General features: G+C 49.0%; 1 protein-coding gene across 1 annotated transcript in view; it reads left to right on the top strand.

The window, feature by feature from the left end:
• LOC137430953 (pleckstrin homology-like domain family B member 1) overlaps positions 1-17,666 on the top strand; it is an 84,396-nt gene that overhangs the window by 25,424 nt on the left and 41,306 nt on the right. Inside the window, exons 3-5 of the mRNA XM_068121742.2 lie at positions 7,385-7,514; positions 8,507-8,701; positions 14,241-14,327. Of these exons, the coding sequence (XP_067977843.2) occupies positions 7,385-7,514; positions 8,507-8,701; positions 14,241-14,327 (412 nt within the window). The remainder of the gene's footprint in view (positions 1-7,384; positions 7,515-8,506; positions 8,702-14,240; positions 14,328-17,666) is intronic.

Here is a 17,666-nt window from a genome sequence, read left to right as displayed (position 1 = left end):
CTGGTGATGTGGGCTGACAAACTTATGTTTGATGCCGTTCCGACGTGTGAACTTGGCAAACTCGGTACTGGAAAAACACGAACCGTTATCACTCACGATCATCCTGGGCAGACCATGAGTGGCGAAACAGCGTCTGAGTCTTTCGATGACAATGGCTGACGTAGTACCACGCGTCACATAGGCATCAATCCATTTTGTGTGCGCGTCCGTAATTATTAGAATCATGCTGCCGTTAATAGGCCCGGCATAATCGAGATGTAGGCGATGCCACGGTTCGCTGGGCCATTCCCAGGGATGCAGTGGCGCTTTCGCAGGTGTATTCCGGGTGCTCTGGCAGGGGTAACAATGTCGAACATGATGTTCGATATCAGCATCAAGATTCGGCCACCACACATAGTTTCTGGCGAGTGACTTCATCTTCACAATCCCGGGGTGACAGTCATGGATTTCATCCATGACCCTGGAACGCAGATTTTTCGGGATCACGACACGACATCCCCAGAGTAGGCAACCATTTTCCACGCTGAGTTCGTTTTTACGTGCTTTAAAAGCCGCAAAATCTGGGTCACCCTCAGGTAGCAAATGCCATCCAAGCTGTACAGCCTGGACAGTTCTGGACAGAACGGGGTCTCGTCGAGTATGAGTGCGGATCTGGCCAGAATCGACAGCACAATCTTCCAGATGATCCATCAGTGCGATAATGGATCCTGGTGTAGGCGAATCATCAACGGATTCTGGAAGGGGTAACCGACTCATGGCATCTGCATTTGTGATAGACGAACCGGGCTTATAACATATGGTGTAGTCATAAGCAGCGAGAAACAGGGACCAGCGGATGATCCTGGGCGGTAGTGTGTCAGATGTCGCCTTAGTTGGACCAAACAGACTGATCAGCGGCTTGTGATCAGTGCGAATCGTGAAATGATGTCCAAGAAGGTACTGGCGAAATTTGCCAACGCCGAAAACGATTCCCAATCCTTCCTTGTCAAGTTGGGAATAGTTTTTCTCTGCCGGGGTCAACGTTCTGGATGCAAATGCAACCGGTCTTTCTGTACCATCAGGCATCACGTGCGATAATACACTCCCCACTCCATACCGACAGGCATCGCATGTCAGCACAAGATCCTTCTCTGGATCAAAATGAACGAGAACATTGGACGATTTGAGCAGATCCTTAGAGGTCTGGAATGCTGATTGTTCACTAGACCCCCAGCTCCAGGAGACTCCTTTCCTCAAAAGCCGATAAAGGGGGCCCAAAACGTCGGTCACATTCGGGATGTAACGACCATAGAACTGAAGCAAACCGAGGTATGACTTCAATTCGGTCACATCTCGTGGAGAAGGAGCATCCTTGATAGCTCGGACTTTCTCATCTGTCGGGTGTAGACCCTCGGCATCAATCGTATGACCCAGGTACGTGACTGATGGCACCATAAACTTGCACTTGTCTCGACGCAAACGTAGGCCGGAGTCCGAAATCTTCTTCAGAACTCTCTCCAGGTTCTGTAGATGTTCCGCGTCCGTACGACCAGTAACCAGAATATCATCCTGGTAACAAACGACGTTGCGTTCGGCGGCAAACAAACTGTCCATGACACGCTGATAAATTCCAGGTGCAGATTTCACTCCAAAACTAAGTCGGTGGTACCTATACAACCCACGATGCGTGTTGATGGTAAGATACTGTTTCGAATTGTCGTCCAAGCAGAGCTGTAGATAGGCGGATTTGAGATTGAGTTTCGTAAAAGTCTTGCCTCCCGTGAGACGAGCATAGAGGTCTTCGATCCTCGGGATTGGATATTTATCCAATGAAGAACACCTGTTCACGGTCATTTTATAATCTCCACATATGCGGATGGACTGGTCCGATTTTATGACTGGAACGATGGGCGCCGCCCATTCGGCATACTGGATTTGCTCGATGATCCCCAGATTTTCAAGATGATCCAGTTCCTTGTCAATCCGCTCACGCAGGGCGAAAGGGACTGGGCGAGCCCTGCAAAATATAGGATTGGCATCCCGGTCAACCCTGAGTTTAGCCGTATGTCCTTTCAAGGTTCCAAGCTCATCCTTGAAGACATCCGGGTACGTATCCAGCACATTTTTGAGTGTGTATGCTGCGGTAGGAGAAACGTTGGCTGCCCGGAGTTGATGAATGCTTTCCCACTTCAGTCGAATTATGCTCAACCAGTTCCTGCCGAGTAAGGAAGGGCCCTTTCCAGGAATGACGATCAGGGGTAGGTGAAACTCACGGTTATCGTAGCCCACCGTGACATCACATGTACCGCAGGGAACAATCTTCTCACCTGTATAGGTGGAGAGTCCATAGGTAGTAGGTTTCAGATGGGGTCGGTCAGCATCACTCCACAGGTTTGTGAAAACAGCATGGCTGATGAGCGAGACGGCCGCACCAGTGTCGACCTCCATTTGCAATGGTCGATTGTTGACGACAACATTGGCAAGAAGAGGGTCCCGCCTATGGTGAGAATCAATATGAAGCAGGTCATACGATTCTGAGTTGTCGGAAACAGAGCTCACCTGGTCAAGCTCGGGTTCCTCCGAACCGATAAACTGATGAATCTTGTCAGCAGCTTTTCCTTTTCCCGATTTGCGAGTGATGCAAGCTGGAGCAATATGGCCAGTTTTCGAACAGAAATGGCAGGTGGCATCTTTGAACCGACACGTCTCCGGAGGGTGCTTTCCGTTGCACCGAAAACAGTTGTTGTGGGTTTGAGACTGCACTGGCTTCTGACGAGGAGCCTTGTTCCAACGTTGTGGCTGAACATGATCCAACCGATTCACAGCAGGGCTGGTACCAGATGAGCGAGTGGCACCGATGCTTGTAGCGTTGCGTTCAGCACTTTCCATGGAAATTGCGGTGTCTCTGGCATTTTGGAACGTCAGTCTTCTCTCAGCAAGCAGGCGTCTACGAGTGCGGTCATCGGACATGCCAACCACCAGCAAATCACGAAGCATGTCATCAATCGTGTCCCCAAACTCACACAGATGTGACAGTTTTTTGAGGTGTGCAATGAAGTCTGCGATCGACTGACCTTGCTGCTGTCTGCACATGTAAAAATTAAACCGACACAGGATGACTGAAGGAGATGGGTTGCAATGTTCCTTCAAAGCGGCCTTGAGCTCTGCATACGTGAGCTCCTGGATTGTCCGAGGCCGAATCAGGTTTTTAACGAGTGTGAACGTCTCACCTCCGCAAACGGACAGGAAGACGGCCTTCATCAGGCCTTCGGTCGCAATGCCGTTCGCCTCGAAGTAGAAAGACAATCGCTCAGAATACGTGTCAAAATCCCCCTCATGAGGGTCGAATTCATCGATATGGCCGAAAGATGTCATGGTCTAGATGTTTACCTTCGTCGCCATGTAAAGTATCTCGACAAACTGCGATCAATTGTCGTACGCGTTTATTCACTCTGCCGATCAAGGCCCGATTCACAGCAGCGCCATCCGAGCTCTGGCGTAGGGATACAACCCGGTCCCGGTGTAGGGATACAACGGTGAACATTTGCACTGCATACATGACAGAAACTTGTTATGTGGATTGTCACATTCTTCAAGTTGGCACGGTCCACAGGCAGTAGTACATGGTAGTCCATATCGTCTACAAGAGCAGCGGAGTGTCTTGCAGGCAGTGGAGCAGTTACAATGAATGACCTTCAAGAGACTGTCTGGAGCAGTGTTCTTTCTTGACATAAGTGGGACAAACTGATTATCCTGCAGGCTCCACCCCCATTTCATGGCATCCATACCCTCTTCTTTTCCCATCCACACCATGATCTGGTAGTACGCTCTACGACAGTGAAGTTTGGTAGCAGATTCAGTTGGGGGCAGACGTTCGGGTGTTACAAAAGACGAAGCAGAGACAACCTTCTTGCTGAAGGTGTTATATCGCATTGTTGCAAGGGAATCTTTGCACTTGCCACCAAAGAGGACAGCCATTACTCGGCATCCAAGGTCATCGATCACCTCTGTGGTCTGGTTTGGGATGGTGAATGTGTTGGCACAAGACCGAAGGACAGGGTCTCCTTTTACAAGCTTCTGGAAAGCAGTCTTTTTGCCAACACCAAAAATCCGAGAAGTCGTGTCACAACCGGTCATGGCATGGATGAATATCAACTGAGAACACATGTCATGTCCGAGGATTTCTTTTAGACAGTTGATGTCATACACTTTAAAACTGCCATCAGCTTTGGACTTGTCTGATCTGAAATAAAGGCTCTTACTGTCTCCCTGCGCATAGTAAAGGAGTAAGACAAGGAGATCAGTATCTTCTCCAATCAGTGTAGTGGTGTGTAGAAGAGATGCCTCCACTGCAGCCTTTACTATATCTATGTCAGCATTTCCAGGTGCATTGACCACAGTGCAATACCTTTCTCTCAGTTCATCACTTATCATCCCGATCAGTCTCTGTTTATTGATATCTCTTGACAGGACCTCCTCCTTCTTGCCTGAGAACTTTGTCTCAGCAGTGAAGCTGACAATGGGATGAATATTGTGTCCTCTTCTCTGATGCGTGTTGTCTTTAATGGACGGCCCTTCCTCATAGCCATCAAAGACAATGGTCGTAGCTGAACCATAATGCTGGATGGTGAAGTCAGCATACGACTGCGCTATTTCACCATAGCTTTCTCCACTCTTCCATGGTATTCTGTGAAGGAGTGAACCTCCATCAAGGACGTGGATCTCCGTTTCTGGTACAGAATCTAGGAGGGCATCACTTGCATGATCACAGATCGCGTGAGCTAGTTGTGGCTTATCAGCCTTTCGGAAGACGTTTCTGGCTTCAAAGAGGGCAGGAGGGAAAGGACTGAGCTCATAACTCATAACCTCCTGCAATGATAGCTCTCCAGTTTGGGAGACTACCAGGAAACGTTGAAAAAGAAGTGCAGAATCAATGGTTCGATCAGGAGCGACCTTTATAGCAGATGTTTGTCCAAGGGTTCTGGCTTTATCCTTTCTACTGAATGAGAATGTGAATGCATGCATGAGCATGAGCATGCATGAGCATGAGCATGAGCATGAGCATGAGCATGCATGAGCTGGGAAACGTTGTGTACATTTCTTTTGGAAATGTCTAAAAAATATGGATTTTGTTTATGCATACATGTACCAAATGATATACTTATTCCTTTTGAGATGAAAATAAATTGTTTGTCAGATTTTTCAGTCCCCTCCCCAATATAAAATAGTCTGTCCCTTGCCATAACCTCTCAAGCTTTGTACAAACCTTTGTCTGTAATGATCACCGAATACTGTGGACTGGAGTCACAGGTGGCAGTGGTGTAGACACATTACACTCTTATCTCCAACCTGAAACACACATTTGGTTCATTATCTGGTGAGTCGGAGGATGACGATGAATAGCGACTAACTGTATAAGACAACAAATGCCTAATGGGCTGGTAAACCTGGCTTACTGGATTACCTGATTACTTTGTGCTTATTTAAGTAATTTTGATGATTTCCTGGGTGCCTTAAACCTAGGTATACACACTGAAAAAAAATCTCTCTAGGTTGACTACTATTCGACAGAGCCATTTTAGTGGATCAGGATGACACCTTGGGATGCCATCTTGGACTGGTCGATAAATAATTAACTGATGGTAATTTTATTGATTCAATTGGATTCCTTGGGCCCTAAAACCTAGGGTTAGACACCAAAACCACCTTTCTAGGTTGAATAATAATTGAGATATGGCCATTTTAAGCTCCCGGCGGCCATCTTGGACGCCATCTTGAAAATGACCTTTTTCCGGAAGTCAGATGTTACTAGATTTTAGTATGTTATTTAGCATGCCCAATGGTACCAGAATCCATTGAAAAACCTTTTGTATCAATTTTTTGGGGGTTCAACCATATATTGACCCCTCTATCCCACTTTCTTCGGGGGTTGGCCAGATATCACTTTTGGCCCAAGTCTTTCACAAATGGACTGGCTAGGCCTGACGTTTGACTGAAGGTGATTTTGAGTGGAATTTGTAAGTTGTTCAGGGTACTGGGATAGCTCACCTACTCTTCACACAAAAAACATCATCAGATATTTAACATTCACCAACTAGTGCTGGCAGACGGGTCGTGCAAACATTCCTCCGATGGACACGATACACACATTGAGGCCTTGCTCTGCATGTGAAATGCTAGGATGGAGGTTTATCGCTGGCTCAGCATTCTAACCTGGGCAAGACAGCTGAGAGGCGAGTGTGCGTACCTCTGGCCTATCCTACCAGGAGCAACTTCCTCTGACTTAAACAAAGTTGGCGAAGGACAAAGCAAATCATTCCTTTCCACTGATTGTTTTTCAGTTTCCTTCGAGATGTTCTGAACTTTTCCATTACAAACCCACGTGTTTCGGCCCGGTTTCCATGGTTCCGCCTTTGGCTCCACAAATTCCCCGCTTTGACAATTTTCTTCTGTTCAATTCCTGCTTTTGGATGTAGTCGTTGGATGTTGAAGATTCCAGTGTGTCTTTACGAAGATTCGTAAAGAGAAGGCAAGTTACCACAGGTAACTTGGACAGATTACAATTTCTACATCATTGAAATTTTTGATGACAAAAAATTTCTGATTACAATTTTTACATCAAATTTACAATTTACAACTTACAATTAATTTTATAATTAATTTACAATTTGCAATTTACAATTTACAATTAATTTTACAATTAATTTACAATTTGCAATTTACAATTTACAAAATTTACAATTTTGCAATTTACAAATTTACAATTTACAAATTTACAATTTTACATCAAATCAAATTAACAATTTTAAATTTGATTACAAATTTTACAATTTTTGATTACAATTTATACATCATTGAACAGATTACAATTTCGTGCCCCAGCTTCTCGGGCCTATCCACATCCCCATACATGACATACCCAGGTACTGAGATACCTTCATGATGGAATCGTGGACGAATGAGCATTCGCTCACAATACATCATGACAATTGGTTTAACACACCAGACGGATTCGCTGACGTTCTCCGGGGTTGGAAACCCACCATTCATACCTGGTCTAGTGTACAGGTGACTTCAATATACCCCTTTGTGTATTTGTCTCCTGAGCTCTGTGTTGTGGATTTGGAGGGTAAAGAAAGGTAACTTTAAGGTTGCTTTGAAGACGTCTGTGTTTCCCACATCCTTGTAAAGGATTCAATGTTCATCCAAAACCTTTGTGTGCCCAGGTAAGTAACCGGTCTACAGACGATCCAACTAATCCAAGTTAACCGTACCAGCGTCCTTAACTAATCAGATCTTTTACAACAACTGAGTTTACCTTGCAGGTATTACGGTGTGATTCGGGTTGTCCCCGGCAAAATGATGACGTCGCAACCTTAGTCTGTCGGTCTCTTTGTACTCCCAGGGGGCCACCGTGGATGTGGTGGAGACAGGAAAGGGGAAAGGTGTGCGTGTGAAGACAGACAAACCGCACCTGGTTAGTCTGGGAGGTGGACGCTACAGTGTTGCCGTCACTCTTGTTCCTCTGGATCCAGGTAATAACTGTGGCACATGATGACGATGATGATGATGTTGATGTTGCTTTAACTTCAAGGTTGGGCCTGTAAATCTGCAATATCCGTATGGTGGTTGCAGTTTGTACAGAATAGCATTATAGGACCTTTTTATTTATTTATTTGTATACAAGATCGAGGCCCGTGTAAGAGCTAACATTAATCACACAGAAAGACAAACTGACACATGAAACATACGATATAGGGAGCGGGAGACAAGATGAGGAGAGAGAGGGAAGCACACAAGTACAACATTTGAGAGCAGGGACATCGGGAGATCTGTGGGATGGAGAGAGCTTGGGGGGAGGAGGCGTGGGAAGGGGGTGGGAGAGGTAAAAAAAAAAACACATGGATACTGCATGGATTTCAAGGAAGGAAGTCGGAATTTCAAAAAAGTGTATCTGGGGTGAATTAGCGGGGGTAGAAAAGATCAAGGTTTTGGATGGGGGAAGGTAAGAGATGGTGGTGAACAGCTGTTTTAAAGACCTGGAGGGAGGAGTGGGATTGAAGGGAGTGTGGGAGTTTGTTCCAGAGGCGGGAAAAAGGGGAATGAAAGAGTGAAGGTGAGCAGAGAGCCTAGACTTTGGCAGTTTAACCATAAGAGGGTTGCTGGCAGATCTTGTGCGACCTGCAGGAATATTTGGGGGACAGAGCCCAGAGAGAGCTGGGGGGAGCAAGGCCGGAGAGGAGTCGGTAGATGGGAATGGAAGTTTTTGTTTGAATCACACAACTCATTTGCTTTATGTTATATCAGATCCAAACTTGGGTGGATGTGTTTTTGCTTTTTGTTGCGTGTGTGTTCCTTTGGGGATTGAGCAACGTTGTGTGGGTAATACTTATTGATGTGGAATAAGATTTTTTTTGTTGCTGTTGTTACTAACTGTTGTAATAAGCAAGATGCTCATCCGTGATGTGCCCAAAATAAACGAATTTATGGAGCACGCCATTTTGCGTCCATCCCCGTCTTCTCGTAGGTCGTACAACATTTGGGCGTGAGGTGGAAGGCCAGACGGAACCGGATGTGACGCTGCACGGTCCGGGGGTCGCTGGGCAGCACTGCTACATCGAGAACGATGCGGAGGGGAGCAAGAGGCTAACTCTTTATCCCTGTGGAAACTTGTGCTCTGTAGATAACAACATTGTTACCCGACCGACGACTCTCACTCAAGGTATAATTGTCTTGACCCTCAATGTCGCCAATCCATCACAACGTGCTTTGGTTACAACAGGAATTTGCAATTTGGCCAGGTACAGGTGCATAATACCCTGGTCCTTGAAAAAGTTACCATTGGATGTTTGAGCTGACTAGTCTGGGTTAGATTCCTGCCCCAGCTATAAACTGTAAGAGCGGTGCTTCACAGACAGGATGTTGCATCACAGAGTGTACCGTCCCTCGGATGGACGTTACGCTGGGTGTTACATCTGTTAGTATTGGTTGGTGGACATGATATAGTCCAACGTGTCTTTTGGTGTTGTATTTTGCAGATGTGTTTTGAAGGGAATGGGAGTTATCACCTGCACCCTGGCTAAATTCCAAATTCCTTCTTTAATCAGCTCCGGTGGAATGTCAGGCCACTCGGCCAGGGCAGCCGGTTTGTGAAAAATTTGTGCCAAAGCCCTCTCGATCAACCCCACAATAACATGGGATTCACTGGGACCATTAAAAGCAGTAGTAGTAGTAGTAGTAGTAGTGGTAGTAGTGGTAGTGGTAGTAGTAGTAGTAGTAGTGGTAGTAGTAGTAGCAGTAGTAGTGGTAGTGGTGGTAGTGGTGGTAGTGGCAGTGGTAGTAGTAGTAGTAGTGGTAGTAGTAGTAGTAGTAGTAGTAGTAGTGGTAGTGGTAGTAGTAGATGGGATTCACCTCCCCCCTCTTCTCCCCTCCCCCCCTCTTCTCCCCTCCCCCTTCCCCCTCCCCCTGCCCTTACCCCTCCTCCCTCCCCCTGCCCTTACCCCTCCTCCTCCCCTCCCCCTCCCCCCCTCCCCCTTCTCCTCGCCTACCCCCTCCCCCCTCTTCTCTCCTCCCCCCTCTTCTCCCCTCCCCCCCCCTCTTCTCCCCTCCCCCCCCATTCCCCCCCGCTCCCCTTCCCCCTCCCCTCCCCTCCCCCGCCCGGCAATGCCGGGTACTTCTGCTAGTATTATATATAACTAGCAACGGTACCTTCCCTAGGGGCGGGACTTCAATTGGGAAGCCTAAATGAAAAGGCAAAATATCAGAAATTGAAGACTTTTTTATTTTAAACGATTTATATAAACATCCGTTAAATCATATCGCACGCAAATCATCAAAATTGAAACAATATTTGTAGAATTTCAATAAAAGCCACATCACTGTTCATATCGGTAAATATTACTCCATCGTGTTTGGAAAAACTTGAAAATTTGAAAAATTGGAAATTGGAAAAATTGTAAAAACAACATAGCCTATTTTACTCCAGGGGGTCCCAGGATTACCAACCCAAAATTTCGTTGCGATCGGTTCAGCCGTTTTTGCAGTACCTGGGAACAGACGGACACAGACATTTGGTGAATTATGGTAAGAATATTATATATATATATTATTATTATTATTATTATATTAATATTATTATTATTATTATTATATATTATATATATATATTATTAATAATTATATTATATAATAATATTAATTATATTAATAATTAATGATATATAATATATGTAATTATTATATAATTATATTATATATATTATATATTATATATATATTATAATATATATATAATATTATATAATATAATATAATTATAATAATTATATATTAATAATTATATTATATAATTATTATATTATATTATTAATATTATTATATATATATATATTATTATATATTATATATTATATTATTATATTATATATATATTATTGTTATATTCTATTATTATTATTATTATTACATAATATTATTATTTATATATAAAATATATATATAAATAATAATATAGTTGGCGTCAGGAAGGGCATCCGGCCATAAAAAAAAACATTGCCTCAAACAGGGAACCATGATTGTCATGGGGCCCGCAAGGCTAACCCCCGCTCCAGTGGGGAAAATGGCCTTAAAAAACGATCATTCATTCATTCATTCATATTCATTCATTATTATTTATATATATTATATTGTAGCGGTTGCCGCTGAACATACACAATTGCCTTACACCTGCCGAGGACGCAACCACGGAGCGATCGCTGTGCCGGGCTCGCCCAGACCGCCCGGAGATGCTCAGTCTCGCCTTTCCCGGGCATGCCCGGACTCGCCTTTCCCGGGCTCGCCCGGCCTGTCCGGCGACACCCAGTCTCGCCGTTCCCGGGCATGTCCAGGCACGCCCGGCCCGTCCGGCGACACCCAGTCTCGCCGTTCCCGGGCATGTCCAGACTCGCCCAGGTCTCCCGGACATGCCCAGTCGCGCCTTTTAAGGGCAAACGCTCCGGCATGAGATATTCGAGTGCTTGTATATAATGCTGCCCGATAAACGGGCTTTTCAGAGTACCCGAGTTGATTTGATGCAATAAAGAAACTCGGACGAATTCCAGCTTTTTGTCGCGTCCATTCTTTCGATTCGAGTTGGAGCACAGCTCCTTCATTGGTGACCTACCGACATGGACACGGCAGTTGCCCTCAAACTGCCTACCTTCTGGTAGGCTCACACGGCGGTTTGGTTCGCCCAGGCGGACTCCCAGTTCGCCCTGCGAGGCATCACCGCCGACGACACCCGCTTCCATCATGTGGTAGCAGCACTCGGCTCAGCCACCGCGGCCCGCGCCCTCAGCCTCCTCCAGCAACCGCCAGCCGCTGACAAGTACGGCGCGATCAAGAAGCTCCTCCTCGACGCTTTCGCCCTCTCATCGGCGGAACGCGCACGGCGCCTGCTCGACCTGCCCGAGCTCGGCGACACGCGCCCGTCCGAGCGAATGGATTACATGCTCTCGTTGCTCGGGGAGCACGCACCGGATTTTCTTTTTCAAGAGCTGTTCCTCCGTCAGCTGCCTAGCCAGGTACGCCTCGCCCTGGCAAGCACGCAGATCATGGATCCCCGCGCCCTCGCCAGGGAAGCCGACAAGATCTCCTCGGCAGGCCAACGCATCGGGGCAGCGACCTGGAGCCCGCCGCCGTCCGAAGCAACGCCCATGGCACCCGAGCACCCAGCACGGTCGGCGGCCGAACTGCCGGCGCAATTGGCGGCCGCTAAGCCGCGCCGACCGCCTCCAACACGACGACCGGGGCCTACACCTGACCAGGCGTGGTGTTACTACCATGCCAGGTTCGGACAAAAGGCCCGGACATGCCGACCCCCGTGCACTTTCGGCAAGTCGGGAAACGGCCGGGCCGGCATTCATTACCAGCCATGAGCGCCGGCCACACGGGCAACTTACTTTTTATCAGGGACAAAGCGTCCGGACGGCGCTTCCTGTGTGACACCGGCGCCCAACTGAGCGTCATACCCGCCTCCGATCAGGACAGGCAGTCCGCGGTTTGCGGCCCCTCCTTGGTGGCGGCCAACGGATCGGCCATCCGCACCTACGGCCCGCGCAACGTCACCCTCTGCTTCGGCAGCCAGCGCTTTCATTGGACTTTTGTGACCGCAAGCGTGCCCTTGGCTCTGCTGGGCGCTGACTTCCTCTGCGCACACGGGCTGCTGGTTGACGTCAAACGGCGTCGCCTCGTCAACGCCGAGACCTTCAGCTCCCTGGCATGCACGTTGAGCAGTTCCGCGCCGACCGAGCTAGCATGCACCCTCCCGGCGGCGAACGAGTTTGCTCGCCTGCTCGCGGAGTTCCCGGCCCTCACGCGGCCGACGTTTTCGGCCGCCACGGTACGACATGGTATCGAGCACCACATACCAACTACGGGCCCGCCGGTCTACGCCAGAGCCCGCCGCCTCGACCCAGCCAAGCTCGCCGTGGCCAAAGCCGAGTTCGACGCTTTGGAACACCTCGGCATCGTGCGGCGCTCCGATAGCGCGTGGGCTTCACCACTTCACATCGTACCGAAGCTAGGGGGCGGATGGCGCCCATGTGGCGACTACCGCCACCTTAACGACGTTACCACCCCCGTCAGGTATCCGATCCCGCACATTCAAGACTTCTCCGCCCGTTTGGCAGGACGGGTCATTTTTTCGAAGATCGATTTGATACGGGGATACCACCAGGTACCTGTCAGGCCGGCCGACGTCCCAAAAACGGCCGTCATCACGCCGTTCGGCTTATTCGAATTCCTTCGAATGCCATTTGGCCTCAATAACGCGGCCTACCACCCCCAAGCCAACGGGTTGTGTGAGCGGTTTCACCGCTCCATGAAGGCCGCACTCATGGCCGGCCTTCAGGACGACGGTTGGGCCGCCCGGCTGCCGTGGGTCGATTTGGGCCTCCGCACGGCCCCCAAGGAGGACCTCCGGGTGTCCGCCGCCGAGCTCGTCTACGGCCAGCCGCTCCGCGTCCCGGGCGAGTTCGTGCCCGACGCTACCAGTCCCTGGTCTGCTGCACACCAGCGCTCGGACCTCCAGGAGGCCGCCCGACGATTTGCCCCCGTGCCAACGTCCCGCCACGGTGGCCCCCAGTCCTATATCCCCCCGGCGCTTCGCACAGCGGAGTACGTCTTTGTGCGTCATGACGCACACCGGGGGCCACTCCGGCCGCCGTACGACGGGCCCTTCCGGGTCCTGCGACGGGGCGACAAGTCCTTCGTCGTCGACTTCGGCGGCCGGTCGGACCGAATCTCTGTGGACCGCCTCAAACCGGCGCACGTGGACGTCGACCGACCACCACGGTTGGCCCTTCCTCCACGGCGAGGCCGCCCCCCGTCCACAGTTTCCCCCGCTCGACCACCCACCACCAGATCGGACCCCCCCCCCCCACGACCCTCCAGGGGTCGCTTCGGCCGGGTCATCCGGACCCCCCTTAAATTGACCCTGCCGGTGCAGGTCGATTCTGGAGGGGCGTGTGTCGCGGTTCCCGCTGGATGTACACAATCGCCTTGCACCTGCCAGGACGCGGCCAGGGCGCAATCGCCATGCCGGGCTCGTCCGGACGGGCCCAGACGCACCTCTCCCGAGCATGCCCGGACTCGCTGTTCCCGGGCACGCCCGAACCTCCCGGGCACGCCCGGTCTCGTCTTTCCCGGGCATGCCCGCTCTCGCCTTTCCAGGGCTCGCCCAGAGCGCCCGGGCACGCCCAGCCTCGACTTGCCAGGCCGCGTCCAGGACGCCCGGGCATGTCCAGACTCGCCTTTCCAGGACTCGCCCTTGACACCCGGGCATGCCCGGTCTCGGTTTTCCCGGGCAAACGCCCCGGCATAAATGTGTATATATATTGCTGCCCGATAAACGGGCTTTTCAGAGTACCCGAGTTTGATACGTGCATTAAAGCAACTCGGACGAATTTCCGTCTTTGGTCGCGTCAATTCTTTCGACTCGCGTTGGAGCACAGCTCCTTCATTGTTATCAAATGGGTTGGAGATCTTTGTTTTTGTTTACAATACAAGTAAAAGCAGACTAGGACTTAAGATGCTGATTATTTGACCATTTAACATCAAACAGGACTCATGGAAAAGCAGGAAGTGGTATTTCCTACAGAGAAACTGCAGTGAATTGTAACTTTAAGACTAAACTAACCCATCATGGGTAATCACAGGATTGAGAGCCGGGCAGTGTCCATATGACGATGAAATCTGGAACGATGTTTCTTCCCATTGTTCAGGTTGCGTGTTGTGCCTCGGTGAAGCCAATTTTTTCCGTTTCAATCACCCGGCGCAAGCACGGAAACTACGCCTGGTCAAGGCTGCAGGTGAGGGCCCTTCACTGAGCTCCTAGAGCATCTTCATTACATTTTACTCATGTTCCTATGGCGTACGGATATTATAAAACTCACAAATATGTTTGCGATTATCTATATGTTCAAAATCTACACCGGTGCATCATCAATTGGACACATGTGACGCTTCGATCCGCTGGTAGAACATTCTTGGTTGGAGCATTATATGTTTGTTCTACTCTTGGCACAAGTTTGTAAATCTTATAAGTTCAGGAAAATGTTTTGCAAAGCATTTGCAATATTGTACTTCTTCATCTGCTTCTTCTTCTTCTCTGATAAGTCTTCTTTTTTTTTCTTTTTTTAATTATTATTATTTATTTATTTATTTATTTATTATTATTATTTTTTTGCATACAAGATCGAGGCTCGTGAAAGAGCGAACATTAATCACACAGAAAGACAAACAGACACAACAAATAACATCGGGAGCGGTAGACAAGATGGGGAGAGAGGGGGAAGGACACAAACAAAACATTTGAGAGCAGGGACCGAGAGACATGGAGACATCGAGAGATCTGTGGGAGGGAGAGGGCTTTGGGAGGGAGGCATGTGAAGGGGGGCGGGGGGGGCGTGGGAGAGGTATAAACATATGGACACTGCCAGGACTTCCAGGAAGGAAGTTGGAATTTCAAACAAGGTGGATCTGGGGTGAATTAGTGGGGGTAGAAAACATCAAGGTTTTGGATGGGGGAAGATAAGAGATGGTGGTGAACAGCTGTTTTAAAGACCTGGAGGGTGGAGTGGGATTGAAGGGAGTGTGGGAGTTTGTTCCAGAGGCGGGAGAAAAGAGGAATGAAAGAGTGAAGGTGAGCAGAGAGCCGAGATTTCGGCAGTTTAACCATCAGAGGGTTGCTGGCAGATCTTGTGCGACCTGTAGGAATATTTGGGGGACAGAGCACAGAGAGAGCTGGGGGAGCAAGGCCGGAGAGGATCGGTAGAAGACAGAAAGACCACCTACCTGCCTGCGGTGAGTGAGTGAAAGGCCCTCAGAGATAGCTTCATCGCGGTAGCTTCCAATGATTTTGAAAGCTTTGGATTCAACAGCGTGAAGCCGAGCAAGGTGTGAGGCAGGAGCACCAGCCCATAGGGAAGAACAGTATTCCATTGAGCTGCGGATGAAAGCCTTGTATGTGGTGAGGAGCTCAGGTGTGCCGAGGAAGGACTTCGCACGGCGGAGGATGCCCAGTCGGCGACTGGCTTTGGAGGCCAGCTTGGAAATGTGGTTTTCCCAAGAAAGATCATGGCAGATAGTGAGACCCAAAAGCTTGAGCGACAGAACTTCTTGGAGAGGATTGTTGAGAAAGTAGATGGGAGGGTTGTCCAGTCGATCTTTTCGGAGAGACATAGTAAGAGAGTGAGATTTGTCAGGATTGAAAGACATGTTCCACTTGTTTGACCAGTCTGTGATTTTGTCCAGGTCTTCAGAGAGGGAGGAGGCTGCAGACTGCCGATCTAAGGGAAGAGGAATGGAGCGGCAGAGAGTGGAGTCATCAGCAAAGAGATAGAGAGGATTTTCCAGAGAGTCGGAGAGATCATTGATAAAGACCAGAAAAAGCACAGGGCCCAGAACACTGCCTTGGGGAACTCCAGCCTGAACAGGAAGGGGAGATGAGAGAAATCCATTCAGGGTCACACGTTGACTACGACCAGAGAGGAAGTCCGCAAGCCATGCATGGAGATTTCCATGGATACCATAGGAGGAGAGTTTGGTGAGCAGAGCTGGGTGCCAGACCGTATCGAAGGCACGTGATATGTCAAGGGAGACAGCTCTGATTTCCTGTTTGGCATTGAGGACCTCCATCCATTGTTGAGACAGCAGAAGCAGCATGTCCAGAGTAGAGTGACCTGGTCTGAAACCAAATTGATGATCAGAGATCAAGCCATTGGAGAAGAGGAAAGATTTCATATCCGAAGCAATGATGGATTCCATGACTTTGCTGATAATTGGGAGCAGGCTGATTGGTCTGTAGTTGCAAGGATCTGTTTTTGCACCTTTTTTGTGTAAAGCGGTAATGTTAGCTGATTTCCAGGATGCTGGCAGATGACCTTGAGCAAAAGATAGGGTGAAAAGAACAGAGAGAGGGTGAGACAGAGCGGCAGAGCAGGATTTTAGGACCCGTGGGCTGATGCCGTCTGGTCCAATTGCAGAATCAGAGTCGAGGTTTGACAAAAACTCCTCCACCTTGTCAGGAGAGAAGGACACAGAGCCCAGGAGCAGTTGGGTTCGACTGGGAAAGGTGGGAACAGAGAGAGATGGGTTTGGGACTGAGGATTTTGAGGCAAACACAGAGTTGAGGCATTCGGCTTTGTCACGTGCGATGTCAACTGTGTGGCCATTTGAGGTAAGGGAGGGGATGGAGGGGGGAACAAACACCAGAAACGGATTTGACCACATGCCACCAGGATTTGGAGGAAGGAGACAGGTTTGAGAGTTCATTCTTGAGTGAGGAGAGATAGTGCTTCCTGGCACTCCTGAGGGTAGACACACACTTGTTCCGAGCTTGGTGGAAGGAACTGAGATTGCCTTCAGTTGGATTAGCCTTCCCTGAGGCAAAGGCAAGTTGTTTCAGGGCAACTGCCTCACCACAAGATTCAGTGTACCATGGACGGGAGGAAGGGTAAGACAACTGAAGGCGAGATAGGATAAATCTGTGCATGAGAGAGATCAGTTTGCTTTGGAAGAATTCCCAGGAAGAATTGATGTCAGAGGCAGTGGAGATGGGAGACCAATCCAGACGATTGATGGCTGCTTGAAGACCGTCCCAGTCGGCCTGAGTGAAATGCCAGACTCGTCGACGCTGAGGAGGCTCTCTGAGAATGGCCAGAGAGATGTCCACTTTGACAAGCACATGATCAGAAGAACCGATTGGAGCAGAAGAAGAGCAGCAGACATTAGCAGGGAAGTTTCTCATAACCAAGTCTAGAAGAGAAGATACTGCATTGGCTGAGATCCGGGTCGGGAAATTGACAGATTGTGTCAATCCCAGTGAGTCACAGAAGTCCTTTGCTGAGGTGCCATGACTGGTGAGAGAGGAATCCATACCCAACCAGGTGGCATGATGACAGTTGAAGTCACCACATATGAGGAAGAGAGAGTTGGGATGAGTGGATAGAAGTTGGTCCATGTTGTCAGACAGTGAAATGTAGATGGAGTCCTCACTGTTTGGGGGACGGTACAGAACACATATGAACAAAAGGTGGGAGCGGAGAGGAAGCCGTAGCCAGAGGTACTCCTGGGGGTGAGGAGGAAAGAGGGCAGTGCAAGGAGAGTGAGGGAGAGTTTTTGAGAAAGATAGCCACCCCACCACCACG

This window comes from Myxine glutinosa, chromosome 7 (genome assembly GCF_964187855.1).
Source record: "Myxine glutinosa chromosome 7, kmMyxGlut1.1, whole genome shotgun sequence".
NCBI classification, from domain to species: domain Eukaryota; kingdom Metazoa; phylum Chordata; class Myxini; order Myxiniformes; family Myxinidae; genus Myxine; species Myxine glutinosa.
This window is presented reverse-complemented; position numbering and strand designations above follow the sequence as displayed.